At 38.8% G+C, this 27,844-nt stretch overlaps 1 protein-coding gene across 2 annotated transcripts; it reads right to left on the bottom strand.

Moving 5' to 3' along the window:
* LOC145494141 (unconventional myosin-Ie-like) lies at nt 1-27,695 on the bottom strand. 2 transcript variants are annotated; one of them, XM_081473605.1, is made up of 33 exons: nt 27,538-27,695; nt 27,320-27,454; nt 25,687-25,776; nt 25,121-25,215; nt 24,535-24,622; nt 24,261-24,350; nt 23,724-23,801; nt 23,460-23,544; nt 21,710-21,813; nt 20,616-20,748; nt 20,299-20,362; nt 19,042-19,108; nt 18,452-18,517; nt 18,116-18,196; nt 17,536-17,622; nt 16,724-16,807; nt 16,267-16,353; nt 15,944-16,024; nt 15,782-15,867; nt 15,280-15,361; nt 14,468-14,673; nt 13,909-14,053; nt 13,420-13,534; nt 12,795-12,905; nt 12,657-12,715; nt 12,449-12,508; nt 11,965-12,050; nt 10,986-11,135; nt 10,143-10,291; nt 9,706-9,955; nt 6,658-8,673; nt 1,607-1,791; nt 1-1,119 (listed from the first exon to the last, which is right to left on the bottom strand). In XM_081473605.1, the coding sequence occupies exons 1-33, from the start codon at nt 27,538-27,540 to the stop codon at nt 1,043-1,045; spliced, it is 5,295 nt and encodes a 1,764-aa protein (XP_081329731.1). In that variant the 5' UTR covers nt 27,541-27,695; the 3' UTR covers nt 1-1,042. The 2 variants fall into 2 exon arrangements, with proteins under 2 accessions (XP_081329731.1, XP_081329737.1); XM_081473611.1 differs by lacking the exon at nt 6,658-8,673 and having other exon boundaries at nt 27,538-27,693.
* Nucleotides 27,696-27,844: the final 149 nt, after the last annotated feature.

The following is a 27,844-nucleotide window of genomic DNA, read 5'->3' as shown; positions in this document are numbered from 1 at the left end:
TAAAGAGGAATGTACACATTTTATTTTCTAATCACTTCCAACAGAAGCATAAAACCATACGCTTCTGCCTTCACATATTTTTTACATTTTTTTTCACATGGATGTGCAAAATAACCCGCTTTTAAGTACGACTTAATTTAACTATTAATTTTAGGTAAACCAAGTTGAATTCAAGATTGCCAGTTAAATACATTCGACGACCTACCTACAGTATTATCTCAGATATCCGAACTCCTGAAACACCAGACTCGATGTTTTATTAACCTAAATAAACCATTGCGTTAGTAACTAATTTCATGTTCCAAGGGTCCTGAATTACGTTAAACTAAACTTTATAGGAAAAAAAAAACATTTGAAGTAAGACATCATCAGACTTACATCACACATCCTTCTACTAAGCTATTCGTCAGTCAAACCAATAGAAATTTTCTCCGCCAATATTGTTGTTAACCCAAACTCAAAGACCAGATATTTCAGTACAACAGATAAACCTTTTTATTCTACTACTATTTGCGGCAAGGAAAACCGCTCCACACCTTCAAGTTTCTCTGAAAACAACAGCAATGCACCTATCTAGACTATGGACAAGAAATTATGATCTTTTAACTACTCAACGACCATGACACTACAAAGCAGAAATTCATAGTACAATATCTTTTCCGGTTTAGTCATTAACTTGATATAATCGTTGACAACAGTCATGAGATATTTGTCATTTCCATTCATTCGTAACATACCTAGGTATTCTCCAGCAGAAAGACTATTGGCAGATACAACGTGAGAACATTTTACTACTGTATTTAGATCATTTAAGCGAGTTTCAATGGAACACGTTTGACACGATCAAGTGAATCAATAGTGAAGTGGAACAACACATGAAGTGTCTACTTGAGATAACAATGTCTTTGTAAATCACCACCAAACTAAACGGGCAATTAAATATCACGAGATTAAAAAAATTGAATTGTCTTTAAATCTCGCTAAAATATTTACATAACCGTTGACAAAAAAAGTAAACATTCTTTCATTTTTCTCATTTCTATTAAATCTTTTCAATGTAGTTACTGGGAAACAGTCCTTCGCGGCCACGTAGCTTCCCCGTCCACCATCCTGAAGGATCTGGGAACGAAAGAAATAGAGATCATACCAAAGTCAGAATGGACAAATACCCTCACAGGACTTACAATAAAATCTACCTTTATGATAGTGAGAACCTGTAAATGCCATTGAAATTTAAACTGAAATGATATGAAATGTCTGGGTAGGTTATACAACCGCCTCAGTCCTAGGGTACCAATCTTTTCCAAGATAATTTTTGAAATGCTATGCAACCAATTAGGATTGAGTACAACTAAAAGCAATCGTGATTACCGTAAGCGCGTTCTTCCACGCTTGGTGCCGGTTGCATATTTACAATCTGAAGTCTGATTTGCTCACTGCATTATTGCGTTTGTTATGCTTTGTCAGCTGCTATCAATTCGGTTCAACCATCAGAACACTATTCTACCTCTGAAAAGCTGACACAAACAACGAACACAATGATATCTCTGGAACAATGTCTTAAGGATGCCCTACAGGAGGGCCCACTGTTCTGAGGTTTTCTTACCTTCTTTAATGATTTCAATAATTTCATCCGGTTGGAAACTCAGCTCATCCACATCAGTTGCGTCATAAGGGTAAATCGTCTTGCACTTGGGTAGGGACGGGGTGGGTTTTGGTTTTAACCTGGGTTTGCCCGGAGCTGGAGGACGTCTAGACATGGACTTTTTCTTGGAGTTTATCCTTTCAATGCTAAGTAAAAAGCAGAAAATTTTCAGTTGTTCAATACTTCTGCTTTAGAAATTACTCCAGGGTGCAATTGTAGTGTTCGAGAAATCGTTGTGTAAACACCAGAAGAGTTACCGACTCAACTGTGGAACGGACACTCACGATTACTCACGAGGGACCTTAAGATTGGACTACGGGTACAAGATTAGGTATGAGTACGATTTCCGCGCTCTTCACGAAGCTTATAGGATGAGATGGGTATGTGACGTGATAATGTGGAGCCTGTAAACTAGAATTGAAAAGTCATTCTTGCACTCGATCTCGTACTCGTCCTCAAATCTTAATTCCCCTATTGAGCCTGCAGTTTCCATCACTTGAGCACTTAAAGCTTAGTCAATTTTTCGTCCGAGAATGACTTGCGTAAGCAAGTGCACAATACGCCTTACTCCTCCTTTAACTGCTTTGAAATAATCATCAGAAAAACTTTAGATTTTAAGGCACCAGCTCGCACAAACAAGGACTGTTTTGCGGTCTAGTGATTGAATACTCTCAAGGAGGGTTGAAGAATGTTTATGGCTAACCTCAGGATTAACGCGATCGACAGTAAGAGAATGGGACTGAGATTAGTTCAGACCTTTCTAAAAATGTTGCTCCTCAGGATCAGTAGGTCAGTGATAACTATTGTCGTCTGTCCTGTTATGACAATGAATTTCGTCATAACATTGTCAAAATGGCCGTGGATCCACAAGGCGAGTGGATCCGCAAACTACTTTCACAATGGTATGACAAAATTCGTTGCAGGGCTCGAAATTGCGATTCACTGGTCGCCAATGCGACCAAAAATTGAGCACTGGCGACTAAATTTTCAGAACTGGTCGCCAGCTGGCGACTCGCGTTTTGTCCGATAACTAAAGAAAACCACGGCACAACTTTTGTTTTTAAATCTTTATATTAGGAAATCAATCGAATATGGTAGCTAGTATACTACTCACCTTTCTGTCCCCAGTAAGATAATGTCTGAATATTACAAGATAATCGAAAAAATTGAATGTATTTCGACACGTCGATACTGCGTTCACGGCGTGCCATATTGTTTTAGCGGCTTCTTCCGTAACTGGGATCGCAGGCGCACTTCACCATGTGCTTTTCATTTGCCGCGAAAATGGCGGCAGATACCAATCAGTTGAAGGAACTACGTGAGTTTTTACGTGCGGGGAATGAAGATTCAAGCATGGCGTTGTTTGTCGGCAGCGAAAGGCATCGAGGGAAGAAAGTCGAAAATAAAGAACGACATTTCGAAGCAGTAGCAAAGGGAAAATACGCAAGGACTCCTGTTTGTCTCACAATGAAAACCACGGACTTGAAACGTTTTATGCTTCGCCTCATTTAAAATGACTATGGAGACAACCGTCTCCTTCGGACCAGAGACATATCACCTGAGAACAACAGTAGCTCTATAACTTAGTGTTACTCGTGTTGTTTTTAATTGTTTTCGCTCTTCAATTGTGACTTTTCTTGCATGCGAAGTGACGTATAAAATCGTGTTCTTGTGTAAGTTATATATAAAATAAGTTGGCGACCAAAATTTACGATCTGGCGACCAAAATTTTTCCGTTAGTCGCCAGCTGGCTCCCGAACGAAAAAGTTAATTTCGAGCCCTGCGTTATCGATACCACGACAGACGCATGAAAACCTGACCTCACCTTTTTTTTTACAATGACAAATTGTTAAATTGATCGCTCTCGCTCGTTGCGTCAAAATCACATAAATTGTAAATTCATGTGTCTGTCCACTCATTGACAATGAAAACTAACCAATGAGCGCGCGAGAATTTCTGCAGGTACCGTAAAATATATTACCGTGTGAACGGAGACTTCACTATGAAGCTTTTTATGCCTCATGTAACTGCTAAAAATCTGCTACATCGACACAGGTTAACTCACTTGGACAGTAAAGCAAACGTAGACGACACAAATACACAAACACGGTGGTCCACAAGGTGAGAAATTGAAAACAAAAAAAGATAAAACTCTCTGCCGAGTCCGGCGCCAAGCAATGGTTTAAACGTATCTTTCTCCAAGTCAGAATGATATTATGTTTAGACATTCCGTTAAAAAAACACACTTTGTATATGACAGCAAATCCAGGATTATGTTAATTGCTTTAAGCCATGGAAGAAACAGGTAAAGGTTTGATTCATTGTTTAGGTCATTTTATACGTGTAGGATTTTTGAGGGCATTGTAAGTTTTATATCAGGCAAGGTATGCAGGTAGCTTATGACTAAAGAGGAATTGGAATAAATGTTTTTATGCTTGAAGCTTTCAACTCAAAACGAAAAAATACAAGATGGCAAAAAATGAATGTAATCAATTCCTATACGCCACGACATGGGGTGTGAAGCTAACGACTGGAAAAATCGTCGCGCGAACAGGGGGAGCAAGATGCACATCTCGCCTCCAGTTTTCGCGCACCATTTTTTCCTCGTGATTGCCTTTTCGACGAACTAGGGAGATAGGAGGGAGAAGTCGTATTCAACTTACAAAGAAAAATCAGCTGCAACAATCACAGACCATTAGAATGGGAAACCATTAGAACATTATGATGGTTATAGGGTTGGTTTACTCACAACGAAGTAAATGAATTTAAGATCTTAATTTACATGTCATCACTTGCCGAAGGTATTTTATAATTACGATTTAAGTAATATATTTGTTTTTTTAAATGACTTATCTCCAACCAAATTCGACGACTCATTTACAAACCACAGTTTATAAAGTGTTCTTCATTTTAGCGATTGGTCAGTGCAAAAACATTACTTTAACACTATGTGTGAATCATCTATTTTATGAGTGCTCTTTCACAAACCTAATCTGCAATGAGTTTGCATCCTTTTGGTCTCCGGTTTCTGGCAAAAGAGTCGACCGCACGCTACAAGATGTGTTATTACGTAGATTAGACGCAGAAATAGAAATACTGAATTACTTTATTACACTTGTTAAACTACATATTTGGATAACTTTAAAATTACGGAATTAGACAAAGTAAATATTAGAAAGTTCTGAGAAATGTATAGCTATGAAAAACAACACAGAACTTAGATGTCTTCCAAACTCTGTAGTTACTTCCCAGAACCTCGTACTGAGGTCTATTGTTTTAGGCTGAATTTGAATATATCGAAATTGATGTTAATAATGTCACGTGTGATTAAGAATATGTATTTTTTTGTTTTTGACTCCTAAAAGATGATAACAAAAGTGGAAAAGTGAAAAAAACTTATCTTAACGTTAGGTATAAACATGTTAGCAAAAGACACATGACGACACGGATGTACAAACGCTCTGCAGCACACCACACAACACTACATACAAAATAAAGTAAACATGGAACTACTTACAAAACTGTTAATGTTGAATACAATTCTTATTTCCGTAGAATCACCTATCCTGGTCGTTACTATCTACTTAACAAATAGATTCCATGTTGCTGTGCGTCTGTTCAGTAATAGATCACAGATGACGTCGAAATGTGGTAAGAACAAAAAAGTGGCACACGAGGCGATAGCCGAGTGTGTCACTGATGATCTTACCACATTTTGACATTGTGATCTATTACTGAACAGACACACGGTAACATGGAATCTATTTGTTTTATATAATAAAGAAACCAAACAATTGTTTCCGACATCATCTTTGCGTCTGTCCTCCAATGGATCATAATAACAACCAATCAAAATGCGAGAATAATTCGACATATAATATATAAATCCCAGAATAAATTCGTTTTGCAAGAATACCGGGTATTAAGTTTCTGCCAACCAACTGTGGCAATGTTCAATTTATCGACTCTAGAGCACTTTTTGATTGACAGGTGTTGGTTTTACAACTACGTTCTAAAACTTGATAAACCGGTTCCGAAACTCGATCAACGTCCTCTAACCACAACGAAAACTTATTGTTATGTATGGTGTTATGCAATCTGTCATTGGCCATATTGTGATTTGTCATATAAACAGTCCGCAGTTATCTATACAGAAATGTGTAAAACGTTCTCTCGCTCGGCGTGGCTCAGGATGGAGGGGGACCCTCCGTCTAAAGACAACTTTTTTCTCCATGAAAAGCAAACCCTCGTTTGTTATTGTCACAGATTACCAAGCATTATAAATGTCATTAGCATTTCATCAAGCTAAAAGGAGATAATCCTGTTTACCGTGGATTGATTTGCGTTCGAAAGAAAATAGTGAAGACGCATCAAACACTCGAAACAGTGTTTACCACATTTCCAAACACCTCGAATGTCACCAAAAATACTAGGCAACGCGTCGTATTTTCAAATTTCTTCTCGGCATTTGGAATGTGATGAAACACTGCATCAAGTGTTTGATATACGACATCTTGGGTAACAGACAACATATTTTCCAACTCTCTGGTTAACTGCATGTCAACATTAGTTTTCGTTTACAAATTCACAGTTTCAAGTTGAAAATCAAAATTTATTTTTTGTTTTATTTGAGACAACAGGCCATATTAGTATTCTCGGTATTGGACTGGCACTAGCTTGAAATGGAGGTTCAGGCGGGAGAATATCATTAAAAAGCGATTAGAGTCATTTGCATTTGAAAAGGCTCCCCGCATTAGCCTCCATTGCACGCTAGTTCCAGTCCAATACCGAGAATACGAATATGGCCTATTTGGGAATTAATTTTACTTTTCAATCTGTTTTTGAAACGTTTAGTTTTTTACCTTTAGGGATTTTGAGCAGAGAGGTTCATAAATTTAAAGCTTATTTGCTCCGAGCAGTAAGTGGTAATTAGAAGTTTAGCGTTTCGTTTTACTTGCAATTTTCTCCGTTACTTCAAGATTTCAGAAATGTTAAAGGAAAGGTTAGCTCACCTATCGTCTTGGTTAGTTGAACTGTTAGATCCGTTTTCAGCATCATGCCACTGCCTCAAGTTGACGTAATCATACTGATCATCACCATCATCGAACTCGCTATCAGAGCTGCTGTCATAGCCATCATACCCGTTCTGCTGCGGAGCCCCATGGTTACCGTCATAGCCATCATACCCATTCTGGTGAGGAGTCGAACTGTAGCTCTGGGGGCTGCCTCCTTGCTCATGCCCTCCTTGGTGATGTGTAGCACTGTATGAAACATTTGGTTGGATTGCTGCAACACTATACGACGTACCATTCTGTTGCGATGGTGCTGTGCTATATGACATGCAGTGCTGCGGAATTGCTCCCACAATAGTACTGTACGGTGTTCCATTCCATTGACTTGCGGCCGTACTGTGTGGCATACGATTCTGTCGAGTACTGTAGGGTGTTCTATTCTGCTTAGTCGTTGCAGTGCTGTATGGCGTTCCATTCTGTTGCGTACCTGCAGCATCGTATTGTGTTCCATTCCATTGACTTGCGGCAGTGCTGTAGGGAATTCCATTCTGCTGACTCGTGGCAGTGCCGTACGGTATTACATTCCGTTGCGATCCTGCAGCATTGTGTGTAGTTCCATTCTGTTGCGTTCTGGTAGCACTGTACAGCATTCCATCCGGCGAACTTGCAGCAGGACCGTATGGTCTTCCAGTATGCTGACTTGGGACAGCACCGTATGGGGCCCCATTCTGTTGCGTTGTGGAAACTCTGTATGGAGTTCCATTCTGTTGAGCTCCCGCTGCGCTGTATGGTATGCCATTCTGTTGATTTCCCGCTGCGCTGTATGGTATGCCATTCTGTTGGTTTCCCGCTGCGCTGTATGGTATGCCATTCTGTTGATTTCCCGCTGCACTGTATGGTATTCCATTCTGTTGAGTTGTGGCAGCACTGTATGAAACTCCATTTTGTTGGAATCCCGCAGCACTGTGTGGAACTGGAGGGTTGAGGTACAAGGGAGCCATTTGCTCGTATCCCTGCTGAGCTGTGGTACGCTGATCATTACCTGCCCTGTATGTTGTTCTCTGCTGTACAACAACCTGAGCATTGTACTTTACTGCTCCAGGAGCATGCGGATTTGACATTGTTACATACTCTGGACTCTGCGGGGCTGGAGCGTATGCATTTTGTCTGTTTGAGCCACTGGTTTTACTGTAATCCACTGGGTTCATCTGCTCATATCCATTCTGTAAAGCTCTAGCCTGCCGACGGTTTGTAGTGCTGTACCCGGCACCGTGCAAAGCATTCCTGGCTCGGTAATCTCCTGAATATGCTGTGTCCTGAGCTGTGGTATTCCCTGAGTGGGGAGGTTTGTCTGATCTGTACGAACTCTGTTGAGGGGCTTGGTTCAGATGATATCCCGCCCTACTGTACCCACTTTGATCGGGCGGTCTTGCTGAATACTGACTTCTTTTAGCTGTTTCTGTCCACTGCATTCTCTGCTGCTCGGTTGTAGAACTGTAAACACTTTCGCTCTGTGATGCCATGGTCACAGAGCGAGGGCGTTGCACTGTTCGGTGTCCACTCCGTCCTGCAGTTCCCCTGGCATAAGGATCTTGCTGTGATTCACCTCCTTGATGCAATCTTTCATCGTGTTTCTCACTGAATGGAAAGACATGAATTACCTCTCGTTGAGAGGTAATGTTGGCAGAACGCGGGCGCTGCCTGGCTTGTCTGGCGGCATTCACGTGGTCGTCTTCAAAACTTACCCTCCTCTTACCATCCTCAGACGTTCGTCTCAAAGTCGTTGCGTTGTGCGGCGCATTCTGCCCACCGTAAGTTTTCCTATACTGTCCATAGACTGCAGTATCCCACTGCTCAGGATTTTTCCCATATTGACGGGAGCCGTCGCCAAACTGCAGGGAGGATGCCGCATGGTGGATATGTGGTGGAGAGTCCACATGGCGTCCACTGGGAGTGGGATAAGTCGCTCGAGTTCCTCCTCGTAAAGTAGTGACGGGTGGGTTCATGCGGTTAAATCTGTTTATGGTTTAAAGGTCGTGAATTCAATAAAGGCGTTGAGAAGAGTTATGTCAAGTAATCACAATTACCTAACTGCTTCTATTTCAGCGCAGCGTAAGTTGTTAACTTGGCTTTAACTGTAATGCATTTGGATAAATTTTAAAATTGAGGTAGTTTATTTTCCTGTAAATTTTAAAAGCAACTTTTGAGTCAGGTTGGGTAATAGACGGCACTTGACAGTTAAACCTGAAAATTATCGGTTTGGTATCTAAACGTGTTATTTCGTTGATCAATCTCTTACAGTATAATTATGTGTTACACCGGTTATTGTTTTATATTGCAGAATACGACGGGAGGAAATTTAATTCTGACAAGGAATTTATCACTCAATTTATCAACAACACACCCAAAACATCACAGACAAAAAGCACCAAAAGCACAGCACACTACTTACAGTGTAACACCACACAACACAACACGGCAATAAAATCGCCTATTCCCCTTTAACTTTTATAATTACTTTGCCTGTCTGGTATCTTTCTATGATTACAGAATAATAGTTCGTGTACACTACTGTGATCTTACATGCAATATTGTTCTGCCTATGTTGTAGCACGCGGTACTGAAAGGTCTTTGGAGGGCTTTTTTCAAGAACACTCAGCTATCGACTTTTCTCGCAGTTTCTTCCAGAAATCGTATATGTACCGGCAATAACAAAAACCGCGCTCCTAGGATATAAGAGCTCCATATTAGTGACATGGTACCCCATCAATGTCACACTGAGTTACTTTGTAACAAGTTGGATGAACATGTATCATTTTGGCGAAATCGTCATCTAAGACAACACTGAACACTCGAACAGTTTCCAACTCTTTTTGTCCAATGAACAACTAACACGAGTTCCCACGGGTACACTGAAAACAGTCATGGAATAGCGTAATTTAAACTTCACGATGCTAAGCAATTCTCGAGACGAAAACCGCGGGCTAACAATTGCATGTAACATCACCCTAACTTGCTGCTAAAAAACAAAACGTAACACAAACTCACCCACACACTCCTGACTCTGGAGTTCGCATGAATTCCTGTTGTCTGACATCAATGTTAGCAGGACCTCGGGCCAGGTGTTGTGCTCCAGATCTCGGCAATGAAGGTTGTTTGTGCGTTTGGGCATACCTATTGAGACTCGACCCTTTTCGGCCACGCACTTGGCCGGGAGCTTGTTGCTGCGAGGGGTACCCAGGGCCTGCACGACGGGGTTTACTTGGGCCAGAACTGGCTGCGACTTGACGACCAGGTCCTGACGAAACAAGGGAAATATGGCATAGTATCAGTACTTATGGTTTTCCTTGGGCTTCAATACTCGTATCTCTTAAAGCTGGGTTCTGGTGACATTTTAACTTGTTATATTGTGGACATTAAATGGCTTCCTCGCAGTGCTGGAAGAAACATAGTATGTATAAACGCGATCTGTCTCGCAGACTTACTTGTGTCCTTGGGAAGTCCTCGTGCAATGGAGACATTGAGTGTTTTGCCAGCAGGCTTGAGTGCAGGGAAGTCGGAATCACCAGGAGAGAAGGTCAGAGTACGTGTCCCTCCTCCACCCCACCCTTCCTTCTTCACCGCCACTGTGATACTGAAAGGTTCAACAGAAACGACAGGCTGTCAAGGAAATGCGCTTTTTGCCAGCAATGGTTAGAGCCCTTAGTAGACATAAACCTTGTTCTCCAACATACACAGTAAAAAGAAAACAATACATATTTGCAGACTATTTCTTTTTACAGTTCTCCACACGTCCGATAGCTCGGGCTTGTACATTTAAACCTTTTAAAGCCATAACACAGTGAACGTTTAGAAACGATTTGGTGGGGTATGAGGTGATTGCTACTAGAGGTCTTGGGTGCCATGCACCAAAGAGACAGAGAAGGACCAGGAAATAACACCGGTTGTAACGAGCCTAATCACGGTTTTCGACGCCATCGTGACAGGTAGACAAAGCGGTCAGAAATTAGAGTTTGTATGGGAATGCAATGGCAAAAAACTTTTTCAAAAATTGAATTTTACACAATATGAGAATAACATACTAGGTGGAAGATTGTATTCAGCTTGGCTAAAAGACGCTCAACTAATTTTTCTAACTTTCGCTTTCCTAACATTTGATTGTAAATTTGGCTGGGTAGACACGGTTCGCGGGAAACAGCTGTGGGCTGTTTCAAAAAGTATTACGTGCAACAGTTGGCGGTTGACTGGATAGAGGAATATTACATGCATTTTGGGTTATAATACCGTTAAAGGGACATCTTGCGCATAAACCTTTGAATTTATCATACCTGCTGACGATATCCACTTTCAGCTGACGACTCAGAGAGTCTTGATATTTTGATGACAGAAGAGTAAGAAACTCTGTCTTGAATACGGTTTCTAGAACACTGTCATACTCGCCAGGAATATGAAGCACTATAAAGTCATCTTGAAGAGGGCTGGAAAAATAAATTACATTATAAACATTCATGTTAACACAAAAATATCTTGCTCTTTCCTGAGATGTATTTTAACACTACATATACACAGGCAGGGAAGCGCGGTGACCTCATGATTAGTGCGCTCGTCTCCGGGTCAAGCGGTCCGGGTTCAAGCCCTGGCCGGGGACATTGTGTTGTGTTCTTAGGCAAGTGCCAGTGCCTCTCACCACTCAGGTCTATAAATGGGTCTGGACGAATTCAATGCTGGGGGTAACCCTACGATGGACTAGCATCCCAACCAGGGGAGGCCGGGGGAAAATGGAAATACTCCTAGTCAATTCATGTTACGGAAACCGGGATAAGCTCTGGCCTGATGGGCCACTTGGCTCGTATCCAGACTTAATCTACCTTTACAGGTGGCAGGTAAACGCGGGGTGTTAATACAATGCCAAGTAGTGTACTTACTCTTAGTTTTTTTGTCCCAATGCGAAACTTACAGTTATTAGAGAACCTCAACAATGTTGGCAATGTTAAAGGTAAAAAGATAGAAAACGTTTTTAGGCGACATAGCTATATTTCAATTGCTGTGATTTACAAGCAGCTTGAAGTAGCTGAAAACTTTAACTGGTCGCCAGCTCTAACTCGAAACCTTTAAAACTGTCAAAAAGGTCACATTCCTACTTCCCATTAAAGTTAGTCAACGTTATTTTCCGGACAACAACATTGAACTCACTAACTGATGTAGACATGTCAACTTGTACGTCAAACCTGTGCTGATGTTGCAGTCCAACACAAGGCGGGGGGAGGGAGAGGTATCACTGCGAAAAATCTCTTAAATCATACTAACCTGAGTGATACCGATCCTATACTCTTCATTTCTAGTTTACGCTTCACCACTTCGTACACTTTACCCTTCTCTGGTCCTTTCTTCACCTAAAAGTGAGAAATTACAACACAGATTATTTATCACAACATTACTGTAAACTTCAGTCTCTACTTTCAGCGCTGAAAAAAGAAACGAATTTTGAAGAGTTTTGACCAAAGTGGAATTTACTGGTGAAATTTAAACAAGGATTCTAAGTATAGGGGCCATCAGAGTACATTAATCAAGTTTTGTTTTTCATTTTTTGGGATTTAGCGCGGAAGATCATGAGAATTTTAAACCTAATGCTTAGTTGTAAGAATAACATTTCTTGCCAGAGAGAGCATTGTACCTCAGGATTCCCAGGATACCAATAACTAACGTACGCGTAAGATAAAGATAGATGAGCAACTGACGTTTAACAATGCTGAAAATATTATAAGTTGTTTCTTTTTTTGACCACACTTGCCTTTTCTCTTCCAATGAGGTAAATGTGTTTGCTTGATAACAGAAGGTCCCGCTTCATTGCCTGTAAAAAGGGTCAATTCTGATTCATTACACACAGAATGTATGCACACGTTCAGTTTGTAACCTACGTGTGTCAATATGCATGATGGAAGAGTTAAGTCAAGAATAAAGTCCAAACTACCAAGAATCTCATCAAATCAACATCCCACCTTGAATCTTCTGTCATATTTGTTCACTGTCACAGCAAATTCGATCCTTTCTCGCTTTTCTAAAAGAAGATTAAAAGGGTGAAGCATAAATACAATAAATATTAATTCCATGTTGCACTAAAATAAATGAGTCCATACCGACTAAACTTCTCAATGCTGGGTTCCCATCATAACCAATGTAATCACCAACAAAGTTACGGTTAATGCTGCCTCTTCGTCTCTCTTTCTTGTTGAAAAGGATGTCTGATGCTGAAAGAAGCACACGCATAGAACAATAAAAACACTTTAGTGCCTTTTGGACTTCAGTAATACCTCGTTTGAACAGTTTAATTAAATCAAAATTACTCAGAAGCTAATTTCCAATTTATATTTCGATTAGTTGCTTTGATGCCACAGTATACTAGGAGCCTTAGTCTGCGTGTAGGTCCTGTAAATGGCAAGTGATTCTAAATCACAAACTAAGGTACTCAGAACACTTGCCAAATACTGATGAGTGTTTGCCTCATAATGAGACAGGTTTTCCCTCATAACGGAAAACGAAAAAGTAAAAGCTCCTCAACAACCAATTCTGTCACACAGACTCAATCGAAATGCTACCACTGGAGTTTTTAGCTACCAAACTACTTATCTTTTGCAACTTAAAGGAAGCCACCCTCCCTAGAGGTACTCACCACTCACTGTCAATGTACATTCAAATTATGGCTTGTGTACATGTAGTATCCTGAGAAGTGGACATCAGCCAGCACCTCTATGCTTGACTTACCTTGTTGTTTGAGTTCAGCAAAGTACTGTCTTGATTTGTACATTCTGTAGGCTTTCTGGATTTTTCTGGCATAGCCATCAAACTTTCTTTCCCTTAGTTCCTCAAGCAAGAAGAGCTGAAATTCAAGAAAGTAATCAAATTAAGAATCAAGATGCAGCCATGGTAAATAGTAGTTCCTTAAGGTGGAAAGTGTAATTGGCAAAAGGAACGCCACAACACTTTATTTTGATGCAAGTTGCTTATCTTCTCTTCTGCCAATTTACGTTTTGTGTTACAACGCTTTTTCCTCGACCTTGAACAAAGTGCTTGGCTGGCATTTTCCTTCTGCCTTTCCTTCTTGGCTTTGGTCATCAACCCAAAAGACTGAATTAGAAACTTACTTTAGGTATAAACTGTAGGTTTTACTGTAGGTTAAACAAGTTCAGGCTGTGTTTTTAGAATGTCCCCTAAAGAGTAAGAATGTCCCTAATGTCCTCTACAGTCTCTTACTGATTCTGGCGCTTTGATGAACACTTTGCTCTTTCCCATCTGCCACTGATCTGATTCCATATTGACAGCTTTCATCAGGTGTTCCACTCCTCTTCGCACATCTCCGCTCCATCTTGGCCAAGTCTCCTTGGTGAGGATAGCATATCTAAAGAGCAGATCAATTCTCGTGGTTGAACTGTGTTACCAAATGAACCTTACATATGTCAGTTACACAGTGACAGAGTCAGTCAATGCACTTAACAGGTATTTATTTATATATACATCCTGTTGAAAACTACGACATTGAAAGGGGAATGAGGGAGGATTGGAATACCACATAAAATCGATAATAATGATGAACTCCAAATTTGATATACGATATGTTGAAATTTCCTTGACTACCTCTGTCACTGAATGTTTATCAACTTCAAGTTCATAAATAGGTAACCATATACATTGATGTTACTTGTCACATGTCATCATTGCAGCTTTTCACAAGGATTCCAGAGTTTCAGTGCTTTGTCTTGGGTCTATGCTTATTTGCAACCAATTTTTCAGGTATTTGTAACTGCACACTTACCTATCAAGAAATTTCTGAAAGGGTCTTCTGTAGGCAAAACCTGCTCTTCTAACACGGATGTTTTCCTTGAGACCAAGATATTCCACTTGATGCCGTACTCTGTCTGCCTCCCAATCATGAGCCTTCTTGCTCTCATTTGGTTTGATACAACGGATGTAATGTGGAGTACACTTCATCAGTTTATCCACCAGTAGGTTGGCTTGAGTCTAAAATAATACAAAAGAAACATGTATTATTGACAGCCATTGTGATGGGGGTGTGGCAAGACTCATGCTGCAATATGTAATAACTAGCAAGCACTGTGAGTTACTTGTTAGCATAATACATGTATGTCACGTGGTATTCATTTAAGGGTCAAAAGTAATCTAAAAATTTGCTCTACTACAGTCTGTAATTTGCTTAACAAGCTTCTGTGACCAACACAACAAACCAGATGTGAAACTGACACATGCATTTTCTTCAGCTCGGTTCTGGTTACTTGTATTCACCTTGTATTGAGCGGTCACTGATTCATCATGTTGGTTACATTTGTTGTGATTGGTCGTTGTGATTACTTTGGTTTCCCCTTAAGTGTAATCAACTGAAAACTGCTCAGAGCTCCTCCTGAAGTAAAAAGGTAAGGCCTGCCTCAGGCTTAGCTGGGAGTATGCAGGGACACTTTCCCTCCAGGGCTGCTAATCCATGGCAGCTCCTAAGCATAGCTCTAGAGTCTATGAACAAACTAGCACTTACAAGTCCTATCTCTTTTTTGATATTTTCCACTGAGGGATGATTCACACGTAATACATGTATGAACATGATAACATCTTTACCTTGATTTTATTGCTAGCTGTCGTGGGTCTTCCTCTCTTGTCTGTACTTACATCTTCAGGGAAAAGATTCCTTATGAAAGGACTAGAAAGAAAACCCTATTGTTAGAAAGTTCAGATCAAGATCAGTTTAACACCAGCCTTCAAAGCTAATGGCCATTTATCAGCCTTAAAACAAAAGCAGTAGCCCTTTTCTCACAGACAGATTTGCATATCAGGAGATCAAAGGGAACAAAAGCCCGTTCAAATCACAAATCACATTTGATCAGAGTAAGTGAGAGTTTAAAGTGATGTTCCCTTTTCAGTTCCCTTAGTTAGGAGTTCAGCTAAAATTTTAGAGTAGAGATTAAATGCATAAGATTATCAGTTGCCAGTTGTAAGGACTCATCAGAGTCTTCACTGACTTCAGAGACATACAACACAAGGTATAAATTATTTTATTTATCTGACTGGGTGATATGTACATAGAATTGAAAAAACCTGATACACTAAATTTTGAACTCACTTTTCACTTGTTTGCATAAGCTCTATAAGATCCTTAAAAAGAACATCACGATTTCTTTCACAGAATCCAACAACATCATAAGTTACCTGAAACAAATCCAGAAAAGCTCTGTTTGAATCATGTATGTTGCCACAAATTGTAATAAATGACAAAAACAATTACCTTTCCTGCATAGTGGTGAATGATGAACCCACCACTGACTCCCTGAAAGTGTTGATGTGTCCCCACAGCATTGTTCAGTTTCTACAAAGTCCAAAAAATGTATACATGTTGAACATACTGCCAAAGAATACATCCTAAGAAAGTGTGTGATGCTTATTATATACGTCAGTTATGACAATATTCTGCATTACAGCTCAGTATAATCTATAATGTTGCACGTCCAAAGCTTATTAGATAATGAGTAATGAATTGATTTATAACTGGTCCAAGTGTTTGAATTGTATACATGAAATTGCACAATCCTGTTTAAATAAATACTACACCTCAAGAAGAGTAGCATCAGCACCCTCACTAACAGCATGCATTGTGGCACATACATCATCAAGGACACACATGATACCTGGAGGTTTCTGTCAATACAAACAAGCCATTGCACAATATTAGCCTTAATCCACTCACAGCAATGTCGCAGAACAAGTTGTCTAGCATTAAATAAATTCAGTGTCTGCAGCATCATTAATTAGTACCAACACTTTGATAACTGTATCATGGGGTAGTGATTCCTCCTTTGCTGACCATGCCCAGAATTTTTTTATAAAATTTAAGTGCAGGCTGGAGTCATTGTGTCATGTTCTTAGGCAGCTCCAACTCTGTGCTACCTTGGCCTGAAAGCTCATTTACACTTTTGTCTTAAGTACATCACACAAACCATTTATGCTGTGTCTAGATCTCTACATCCAGGTCCAGCATCATTTGATGAGAAAGTGCTTGTGATCTTACCTTGCTTTCAATAACATCACAAACAATTTTGTTGTTGAAATAATCAATTGGGCTCCAATTAATTCCTTCTTCCACATACTCCTCCTAAAAGGAATAAAATGAAATGGTTCAAATAACTTGTTAATGTACATAGCTGAAAAACTGAAAGTCAGACAGCAAATAGTGAAGCTAATGAGATGAAGTAATATCAGTTTTAAATAACAATAGTAATAATAATAATGATAATGATAATGATAACGATAATGATAATAATAATAATAATTAATTACTTTTATTATATGGCTTGCTCCGCGAGCAGGCAAGATGAATCAAATCCTGCGCTGTGATTGGCTACCCAAGCGGGCAAGATGGAGCTATCTTGCCTGCTCAGGATCTACCTGCTGTGTCCCACAAGAAAAATTTCCCCCAAAAGCCATATAATAAATCCTTTATTGACCAAGTTTGTTTGGTCAAGATGGCTGGATATTGGCCTCGTTCTTTTTTTGCGAGTTTACGGACCTTGACTCCGTCTCGGTCCATAAACTTGCAAAAAAAAAGAACTTGGCCAATATCCAGCCATCTTCACCTCACACTTGGTCAATAACCCATATATATTGCGCCTTTTAACATGCAATGATCAAAAGGCACATTACTGTACATCATAAATTCAGAAAAAATTATATTAAATTTTAAAAGCCACTAGCATTATAAAATGAACTAAGAAAATATAAACTCAGCTCTGATTAGCTTAACAAATAGTTAGGACATTACATCATGCAAGATTTGCTAGCAACAGGTTAAAAAGAGTGCACAATACAACCTGTTGATCTTACCTGCTCTGCTTTCAACGTCAGCTCAATGAAGATTTGCTGGAGTTTTTCATTCACAAAGTTGATACAGAATTGTTCAAATCCATTTTTCTGAAAGGTTAGGAACATTTGCATGCAGCTTCAACAAAAGAACTTACAAAAGAAACAGAGGCAATGCATATGCATTTTAGTTTACAATTTCTGGATACCACCGATGAATGGACATCTCTCATTATGGTACATAACATAGTTTGTATCGGGGGACACAAGCCATCATGGAACTCCCGTATAAACTGACAGTTGTTCATAATAATAGCATGTTGCTATAGGGAAGACCCACTACAAAATTCTCAAAAGGAATCACTTCCTTACATGGACACAACTCATATTTAATACAAGGGACCCCTCACATGAGGTGAAATCTTCCAAAAAGGAGAGGAAGGCCTGCTCTAATAAGACATGACACATAAAAGGACACTCCTTGAAGGGGAACTCTCTCAAAAGGTAGAAACTGTGGTTACAACCAACTGATGTACAAGAATCCTATTACAGCTGCATAAAATGGGAAACATATCTGTAATTACAAGGATTATTAGAAATTTACCTGGAAGATTTCAAAGCCATAAATATCAAGGACACCAATTGTGAGTTCATCAACATCCTTCTGCATGGCTTTGTTTACAGACTGCAGAGAGAATGATCATGTTTTGAAATTAAACAAGAACAGAAGGAAAGTTTCAACTGGTATACATGTATCTGGTCAAATATTACATATTAATTTATTGTATTCTTAAGAATGTAAAATTTGAAGAGAATGCAAGCAAACAAACAACTGCGGTAGGCTTTTCAAAACTAAACATTGCAAGCAATCCTTCAAATATTTCATACTAACACTGGAATAAAATTGAACATGGAACATAAAAAAAATTGTATCAGTTACCTGAACTAGATAATCAAACAATCTTGAGTATAGAGCTTTGGCTAAGGCATCCCTAGTGTAACATGCCTGAAAGATAAAGAACCAGAATTGGACTCACTTTAAGTTTAATTCACACAGGAAGTAATGTATGTATCCCAGTGTATAAAAAAAAAAACATTTTAGCCATCATGATAAACAATTGTGTAGTTTCTTGTGTTACTATTTAACAAGCAAAAAAAGTTGTTAATGTTGAGAATGTTGAGGAGTCTGCTTCTTTTTTTTATAGAAAACTGATGACCAATACAGAGTACAAAATATGACTCAGGCTAAAAACAAACTTCCACTAAAAGTAAACCAAAGTCACCTGAAGAAAACCAATTGCTGTTATTTTGAAAATCAAACCTGCCTACTCTGTCAGTTTTAAAAAGATAACTTGAAAGTATGGTAAATACATTATATGTAGGAATGTAAAAGAATGACCATGCTCAAAGAGTTGGGAAAGCAGCCAAGGGTTTTTTACATGTATAATCACGGGACTTTGGTGAGTCCAGTAGTTTGTAATTTGCCTGGTCCTTTGTGTGGTAACAAAACATCTTAAGATTTTCACATACCTGTTCCACATTGAGTTGCATGTTGATGGTTTCTGTCTTGCCACCCCACTTGCTGTCCATAACTCGGCTAAACCAATAATAGTGAAAACTTAGTGAGACAGACAGGGTAAATTGCTTAAATACTGACCCCAGTTCTCACAAAACCTACAAAACTACTACAAACTACATGTTCTATTGTCTTATAATGTACACGAAATGATCTATCTACACATTTTACTATATCGTTTAGACAGCAGGGAGGGCCAATTACTGACCAAAACCAGCCACTTGGAAAGCTTAATTGCCAGTCCAATGTTTTCTAAGTATTAGACTGGGTTATGTTTTTGTAGTTCTTACATGTATTCAATCATAGTGTCATGACTAACCAATTTGTAAACTGGCAACCCGGCATTTTTAACCTAGTGGTAATTTCCAGTTGCCAGAACCCTAATTTTAAGCAATATTTTATATATTTCTGTATTAATTAATGAAAAAAGGGTAATAAAGAGGATGTTGTTGTTGTTGTTGTTGTTGTTGTTGCATGTACACATGTAATAACTTTACCCTGCAGGAGGGGAGAACAACGGTAATTGGTCTTGTCTTTACAGACCTGACTGTACCCCATCCGTTCTGTCAAGTCCCAGGGTAAGACTTAGATAGTGTTCTATTGGGATAAACCGTTTCTGGTTGACTGGGTTGGTTGAAATTGTTCTACTGGGGAAAAACCGTTTTCAGTTGGTCTTGTTGATCAACTTTTTCTTGAAACTGGCCTCAAACTAGGTTGAAACATTTGAAAGAGCATTTGCTTGATTATGTGGCATGATTGAAGCTCATGTAAGGACTCTTCCCAGGAGTTACCACATTTCAACCAAAAATGGTTGGGAAGGTGTTCTATTGAGAAATGTCAACCATATCAACCTAAACCGGTTACAGTTGAAACGGTTGATCCCAATAGAGCACATCCTTAGTATTCTCCAAATACAGACTCTGCACTCTGTTAGTTACAGACTGTAATTTTGTGAATGGACCTCTCCAAAACAGATGGTTGCCATTAATTCCTGAAGAACAAATTCTAAGTCTATGCTTATCATTATAGCCATAATTTGTGTGGAGATGCAGTTCTCAACACATTTATGCTGCGGTGCTTTGCTTCACAGTGTTATTTAAAAATGATGTCATACATGTCAGATTGTACATCAAATTAACAACTTCACATTACTCTTCAACACATCAGTTTAACTTACGTGGCTGTATATTATGAATGGCATTATTTCATACCTGATCAGTTTCTCTTTTAATAGCATATCATTCACGCCCATCAAGTATGCTGGATATGCCAAAACTGTTGAAAACAACGGGAAAAAACATGCTCAAATACTTTCATAAACACAGTAAGGCATTAATACCATTATCTACATGCATATAAGATAAATAGATAGACTTTATATGACCAGGGTAATAAATAACTAATCTATAACTAAAATAATGTAAAATAGCTGTTTTCAATTAATGCTGTGCCTTGCACCTCAGATAAGTGATATTAAAACAATACCAGTACTCATTAAGTACTATATAATGGACTGTTGCATGCATACATTCATCATCACTTGGTACTGCATAGTTTCCCTGCTCATCAAAGGAAATATTGCCCAAATGAAGGACCCCAGCAACAATCTGCACCACGCTGCCTTGGTCTTCATCAGATATTCCTATTACATCCATTGCTTTCTGAAAACAACAGAGGAAGAGATTTTCCCAACAGGTCTATAACAATCTTGACTTAAATACATGTACAGTAATGTGCTCAATACACATTGTACAGTAATGTACTTAATATATACTGTGCAGTAATATACTTTAATTTACATTGTACAGTAATTTACATTAGAAAACAGTCCTAAGAAAATATGTGCGCTGACTGGTTAAAAATTGTGTTTCTATAACTCGATAGAAACACAAAACTAGCACGAGCTGTTGACGTAATGATGGCGCGAGCAAAGAGAATTTACACTTTGATAATCAAAGTTAACAAGTTGTTTTATTTTTTTTTCGTTGCAATGTTTTCTAAAAGAAATAGAAAACATGTTCTCTGCGTTTCTATCGAGTTATAGAAACACTCGTGGAAGTTTGGAACTCTGCCAGTAGTCTAAATGGACACACACTAGGCCCCGACGAACTGTAAGCTTTATCTTTAATGCAAGCGAAATCTCCCCGTAACGAGAACTAGATACAACCAAGATGGCGGACAAATGAAGGCTGATCGCACGGGCTTTTATACAACAATGAACGCCGCTGACCGACAGACTACAGCGGAGTGCCGCTGGACAACCAGCCTACTGGCGCTCGAACATCATTTCTCGTTCTCCCAAACTTCCACTCGTGTTTCTATAACTCGATAGAAACATGGTACATGTTTTCTATTTCTTAATTGTACAGTTTATTACTTTTCTGCTCTATTTGCCTAATCTGTGTAGAACAGAGCGGGATTCATTTGAAGGCTTCCTGTTAAAATACATTTCACGCCAGGACAGTACAGATTTTCCCTTCTGCTGAATCCTTATTGGTCAATTCAAATTTCAGGCACACTGGCATACAAGGAAAGGCACAATTATTGTACTTTTTGGTTAAATATTTAATAATATTTTATCAGGAAAAAGTACCAACATTGGCTAAACTAGTGAGTACTCACCCTTGTTTCCTCATACTCCTTTACATCATTAGTGCCGTCCACTGAGTATGTACCACTTTGATTCAGATAGTAGTAATAGCTGGGTTCTGTTAGACCTAGCTGACCTATTGATCCCAAAAAATACATTCTATTAGCGTATTCATACATAAAACTGCAGTATCTCATTTTGAAAATACGCAAAACAGACTCATGAAGTTGTCAGAAGCAAGAAATTGCTAAGCTGCAGTTAATTTCAACTCAGAACCCAGTGTCTTGTTGCACTGTGTTTAAGAAATTGTTTCATTGAAATAATGGGTAATGCTCAATTGTTTCTACCAAAACAGGTGTATCTAGTCAAGAATTTAGTGGTAATTATTACTTTCACCTTTTTGCAAATGGAGGGAGAAATGATTTTGAATTTCCGAAGAGCACCCTGAGATATGTATCTACCAGTCGATTAATCTGTTCTAGGACAAGTATGTACACATAAAAGTAAATTGTGTTCCAAGCCTCCAGGCAGGTGAAGTCTGCATCAAGCGATAGTGTTTCTGCATCACGCTCCTGGAGCAATTCTGGGTTTCTATAACAAGAGGTGACTAAATGTATTGCTGCTGCCCCCCTAGATGGGATGCCGGTCTATTCAAAATGACTCTGGTAGGGCTCAAACTATTGACAGGACTAATCCAGAGTCCAACAAACTAACCATGTTGGCCACTGAGCCTTCCTAACTCAGTAAGTACCAAAGCATAACTCTGGGCTTCCTGTGTCATTTGGAACTAGAAGAAACTAACTTCTCCTTGTGGATGGGTTATTAGTCCATTGTAGTCCATTACATTTTTGTCAGGTTGCTCTCAACTATTGAGCAACACCCATTTACACATCAACTTTTAATTAGTAGAGAAAGACACTGCTAGAATAGGATAATGTGGTTCCCCTAAGAACAAACCTTATAAATACTATACATCATTTCTCTCATTAGAGGGAGTTGTAGAGTTAAAAAAAAAAATTGAATTTGAGAGTTGACAAGAGTTGAGGCACAAGTTAGAGTTTTCTTAATGATCCATTGATTAACATCACTATGCAGTGAAACAGGCCAAGTGGACGAGACTGTTGACGTCATCTCCCTTGTTCTGATGTCTAAATGTATGATCAAAATGTTCTCTGCATGTTCAAATTGAGGGGTATCGACTGGGCTTTGCGAGCATTTGAGCAGAGCGTTTATTTTTGCATGCATGAGATATGATCAAATTTGTCTTGCGAGCAGCGAGCACCTTAGAAAATACAGATGGCGAGCAGCAACACTTTGTGAATTTTCTACTTGCCAGAATCTCCCTTTTATTGAAAGGAAACACTGTTTTGCACTAGGAGGTTCAACCAATCCCAGCAGCTTACAGCCAGTAAGGCCTTGTTTGATGCCAAATTATGGACATAGCTTCACATGAGTCAGTGGGTGGACGCTCAAGGAGATCTAAAGCTTTCTAACTTGGTGTTGTGGACACACAACAAGAAGAAGCAAAAAGCTTCCAGACTCCAAAATCCGAGCATGCAAGCAGTTGCAAAAATTTTGCAAGCACAAGCAAGCAAGCACTCATCTAATTTTTGCAAGCAATTCGAGCAAATGCCAAATTTTGTGAGCAATTTTAAATTGAATAGGACCATTCAATACCCCTAAATTTTTTCCAGTGATCTTCATTCAACAAGAGCAATACACGTAGCTGGGAACGTTAATCTAAACTCTTCCTGACTCTCATTCTTTGTTCTTTGAACAAACCTTTGTCTTCTTGTGATGCACCAGTGAGAAGTTGGTAGAAAATATGAAAGTTCCTTTCTGATGGATTTTGACTCACAACTCTGGACTAATAGAACAAGAAATCAACTCATTAAATTATTCAATATTAATATTCTTTTTGCATGTGAAGTTTGAAGTTGTGTGATCTCAAGTATCCAATGTAGTACATGAAAAAGAGCTCATCAAAACAAACAACAGGCAGCCTGTAACAAGAAAAATAACAAAAAACCCAAAACCCACTATTACCTTTTCTAACAAAAAGTTTGAAATCTTGCCACCATCAGGCTGTCCACCCTTGGTAAACTGAATCTCGACATACTTGCCCTAAAAAAGCAAGGCAAAAGCAAGATTGGAATGAATAACACGTATAAAAAAAATGACAGACTTGGGGGAGAAGGGTGTAGGGGTTTTTGAAAATGTTAGTCTTGAAGGATCAGAGTGCCAAAAAGGTCTAGTCCACCCATTTTTGGTGACAAAAGGGCCTTCCTTCCACCCCTTGTGCAAGATAAGACCAGTCTTCATTTCCCCATCTCCCTGTTCAGCACAACTGGATCCACCACAATAATACTAGATGTAGTTTTTCATCATGATCTGTCCTACATCTAGTATTTTTACAGCATAATGGCTTACTAGAAATAGGACTTGGAGATAAGTCTCATCTCTAAGACCTACATGTATACTGCTTTACAACAATGAAACCATTTTCTTTAAAACAGTGATTGTTCTATAACTGGCTACTGTCCGTAACGGTTATCAGGGTCATGTTTGACAAGCTAGACTTACAAATCGACTGGAGTTGTTGTTTCTGACAGTCTTGGCATTGCCAAAAGCTTCTAAAAGAGGATTGGATTCTAGAATGACATCTTTGATTTTCTATGGAAAATAAAAGAGAAAGGAAACAAAATTACATTCTTCTAATTGCTGTTCAAAAGAATCAATATTGAATGCCATGTATTTCAATTCTCAAGACCTGACTACTTCAATCTGTTACATTTAAAGGTAATGAGAAATCACTGTTTAATCACAATATCTGGAATATACATGTATAATTGCAAACCTGTACACTTGGGCCTCCTCCAGATACTTTAGCTAAGTAGTTCATAATGAACTTGGCACAAACGGTCTTCCCAGCTCCACTCTCTCCACTACAAAAACAAACAAATTGCTTATTTCAATTCAGGAGAAAAGAAAATACTAAGCCGGAGTATATGTAAGCTCATGCTGTATTTGGAATCAGTCTTATAAAATGGACATGGATAGATCTAGATAGAACATTGGATGGACAGTAAGTGGCTAACCAAACAAAATGATTGCATTTGCAAGCAAAGAGTTAGTCAAAGTATTTATTACATAACTGCAGTAAATGTGATCATGAAGTACATACTAGTTATTTTTAAAGAGCTGACTTGAATGAATATTAGAACCTTGGAGTTATCTCTTTACAGGAACATAAAAAACAAAGGAAAAGACCAGTTCTACAGGTGATTACAGTCACTTATGAGAGCTTTTAAACAGGATCTCAGTGATAGGTTAAACAGGCTTTTACAATGGTGGTCATAGCAAAAACTGGTCACTTGCAAGACCAGTCACAAAGAGAGCTTTGACTGTATTTCATTTACAATACAGTTGTCACAACTTTGTACCTGATAATAACACATTGATTTTCCTGATCAATCAACATGTTTCTGTACATGTTGTCTGTAAGGGCATAAATGTGTGGAGGATTCTCATAGGATGCCTGAAAAGCAGAGTGACATTTTAACAAAATTTAGTGAACACAGTTTCTAGCACAGTGATTGGCTCAGGTTTCTACAGGACGCAGCAACTATCTTCTGTTTGAGAACTTCTAGTTTAAGCCTGGTTTCTAACATGACATAAGCACAAGCACATGCACAAGCACAAGGTTGTGAAGACACACAAAACCTAAGCATAAGCACAGGCACAAGCAGAAATTGTTCTCCTTGTGCTTGCACTTATGCCAAATGAGAATGTGCTACTGTAAGCATAAACATAATCACAAGCATAAGTCCGCCATCCTTTTTAAAATGCTGTTTCGAGGAGGTATACACGGAACCAAAAATAAGCCACTATCCATTCTCCCCATGCATCTAGTGGACATCCTCACTACCATTATGCTTATACTTGTGCTTATATCGTGGTGAAAACCAGCCTTTAATTAGTGTCTTCAGGACAAGATGTTTTTACTCACAGCTCCCTGATACTGGTCAATCTCTTTGTCTGTAAAGTATGGCATTTGTTTGAATGGATTGACAGAGATCAACACTGGACCAATGTAGGTCTGATCAAATGGTTAAGGGTATAAAACAATCAAATATAAACTCTTTCTAAAGTTAACCATAAACTACAGGTAACATATGCAAGTGGAAGGAGCGGACTCTGCACTATATTTGGTTACATAATGAAATATATGCTTCAGGGGAGGGGGGAGAGGGGGTGCAAGGGCCAGTTTTGGCAAGTTATCTTGAGTTTGTTAAAGTACACGTACATGTACTTGAGAATATTATGAAGAGTTTATGATTCTCATTCTCCAACCAAGAAATGGCAGGGTTCAACATTTTGCAAAAATCATCATGCCAGGATAGTGCAATAAGGCTACCAACTAAAAATTACCACATTGGCCAATACCTAGAAACAGTAATTCACTAAGTAAAGTGGCACTTGTTGCCTCAACTGAATAATACAATCAGAAATTGTTCTAAGTGCACTCTTTTACCACTAATATTAATGCCACATGCATGTTTAATAATGTCAAATTTCATTCCAGTGGTAAGTCACAGAAATAGTCCCAAAGGAATTTGTCAATCAAAGTGCCACATTCAAATCAGAACGCATCCTGTAGGCAAGCCTAGCTAACCTCAATACCGTTGACTGCTCAACCAAAACATATAACACTATAACTGAACACTAAAATTATTGTGGGAAGTTAAAAATAAACCTGATAGAGCTTTAACAAAGTTTGTCACAACCAAAATGAATGAATATTAGTTGTCCTTGTATATTCATGTAAATTCCTTGCAAAGGAATTTTGCTTCAAATGTTATTCAAGGTAAACAATCATCAATTTAGCAACAAACAATATATTTTTCATTATTTCATACTTGTGATTTTTGCATCAGTGTGGATGCATCTAAGCCCCCTTAAAAAACTGTACAATTTAAGCTCATATATATGTTTATTGAGCTTCTACTTAAACCCGTTATGTATAGATCCTTCGGCAGAATCAGATATTTTCGCCAGTTCTATAAATTCTAGTAACTTGTTCACTGCAGAAAGGTGGCTACGATTGAACGAGTAAGCTAATGGATTGTACAACGTCTGTCTTAAGGAAGATTCCCAAATCTTGAAAACGACGCCCCACTGAGTGAGGCAAAAATTGTGACCAAACTTTAATGGACGGAAATAATTTTAAGGAGGATTAAGCCGATGTTTAATACAAAATAAATAAATAAATTCAATTGGAAATATGAGAAAAGGCTCGTTTTGGGCGTTAGAGGAAACTAAAATTATGCAGCTGATATGTGGTTTTCGTTTGCTTTGGTTGACGAGACAGGCAAGCTGCAGCCTCACAAGCGCTTGACGACGAAAACCACCATATTTACTCTCATTTTCTGTAATTTACTCACGGTAAAATTTATATAGAAGGTTCTAAGCAAAAGATAAAGAGTAACCTTTCACTTATATTAGACTTATAAATATCTAACTTGTCTAATTAGTGTACAGTGGAATTAAGAACTTAGTAAGGTAACTAAGCTTACATCAAAGGGTGAAGTAGTTGTGCACAACGCATTCTTCACTCAAGAAGATGTGTAGTGAAAGGATACGAAAATAAGGTCGTCCATATAACGTTTCTTTAGGTTCTCCACAATCGCCGCTTCTTGGATCTTCGGCAGAAGAACCATATCTTCCACCCCACTCGCTTTAACATTGCCCTTACTCTGCCAGTGGTAGTTCGAAGGCTGGAAAATAGAAAATTCCGTGGTGTCGCTGTTACAAAACTTAATCCACACATGGTCAAACATTCTAGAACAACAAAACTCACCATTTTTTCGGCTTATTTTCAAGGAAGTTTTTCACTTAAGATCAAGACAACAAGGAAGCTAGATACATTCTCAACAAAGAGGAGAAGTATTCACGAAACAACCGGAACCTCCTCTAGTTCGGAAGTGATGTTTTCATTTGGCACGCATGATCATAATTATTCACCATATACGGACGGAGCAGGTTTCGAATACCAACACCCCTTGTGATTGGACGATCTTAACTGGGTAGCCAATCAGAGCCGTGTTTCTTCTGACGAGCTAAAAATAGCATTGACTAGGACATCTCCATAGTCTATGGTGTCTTCT

The sequence above is a fragment of the Orbicella franksi genome, chromosome 1 (assembly GCF_964199315.1).
Source record: "Orbicella franksi chromosome 1, jaOrbFran1.1, whole genome shotgun sequence".
NCBI classification, from domain to species: domain Eukaryota; kingdom Metazoa; phylum Cnidaria; class Anthozoa; order Scleractinia; family Merulinidae; genus Orbicella; species Orbicella franksi.
This window is presented reverse-complemented; position numbering and strand designations above follow the sequence as displayed.

Coding starts and splice junctions, on each gene's coding strand:
- LOC145494141 (XM_081473605.1), bottom strand. Junction 21,814..23,459: donor TGCATCACAAGAAGACAAAG/GTTTGTTCAAAG, acceptor TGGGATCAATAG/GTCAGCTAGGTCTAACAGAA. Junction 20,363..20,615: donor AGTACCAAGTGATGATGAAT/GTATGCATGCAA, acceptor TGTTTTCAACAG/TTTTGGCATATCCAGCATAC.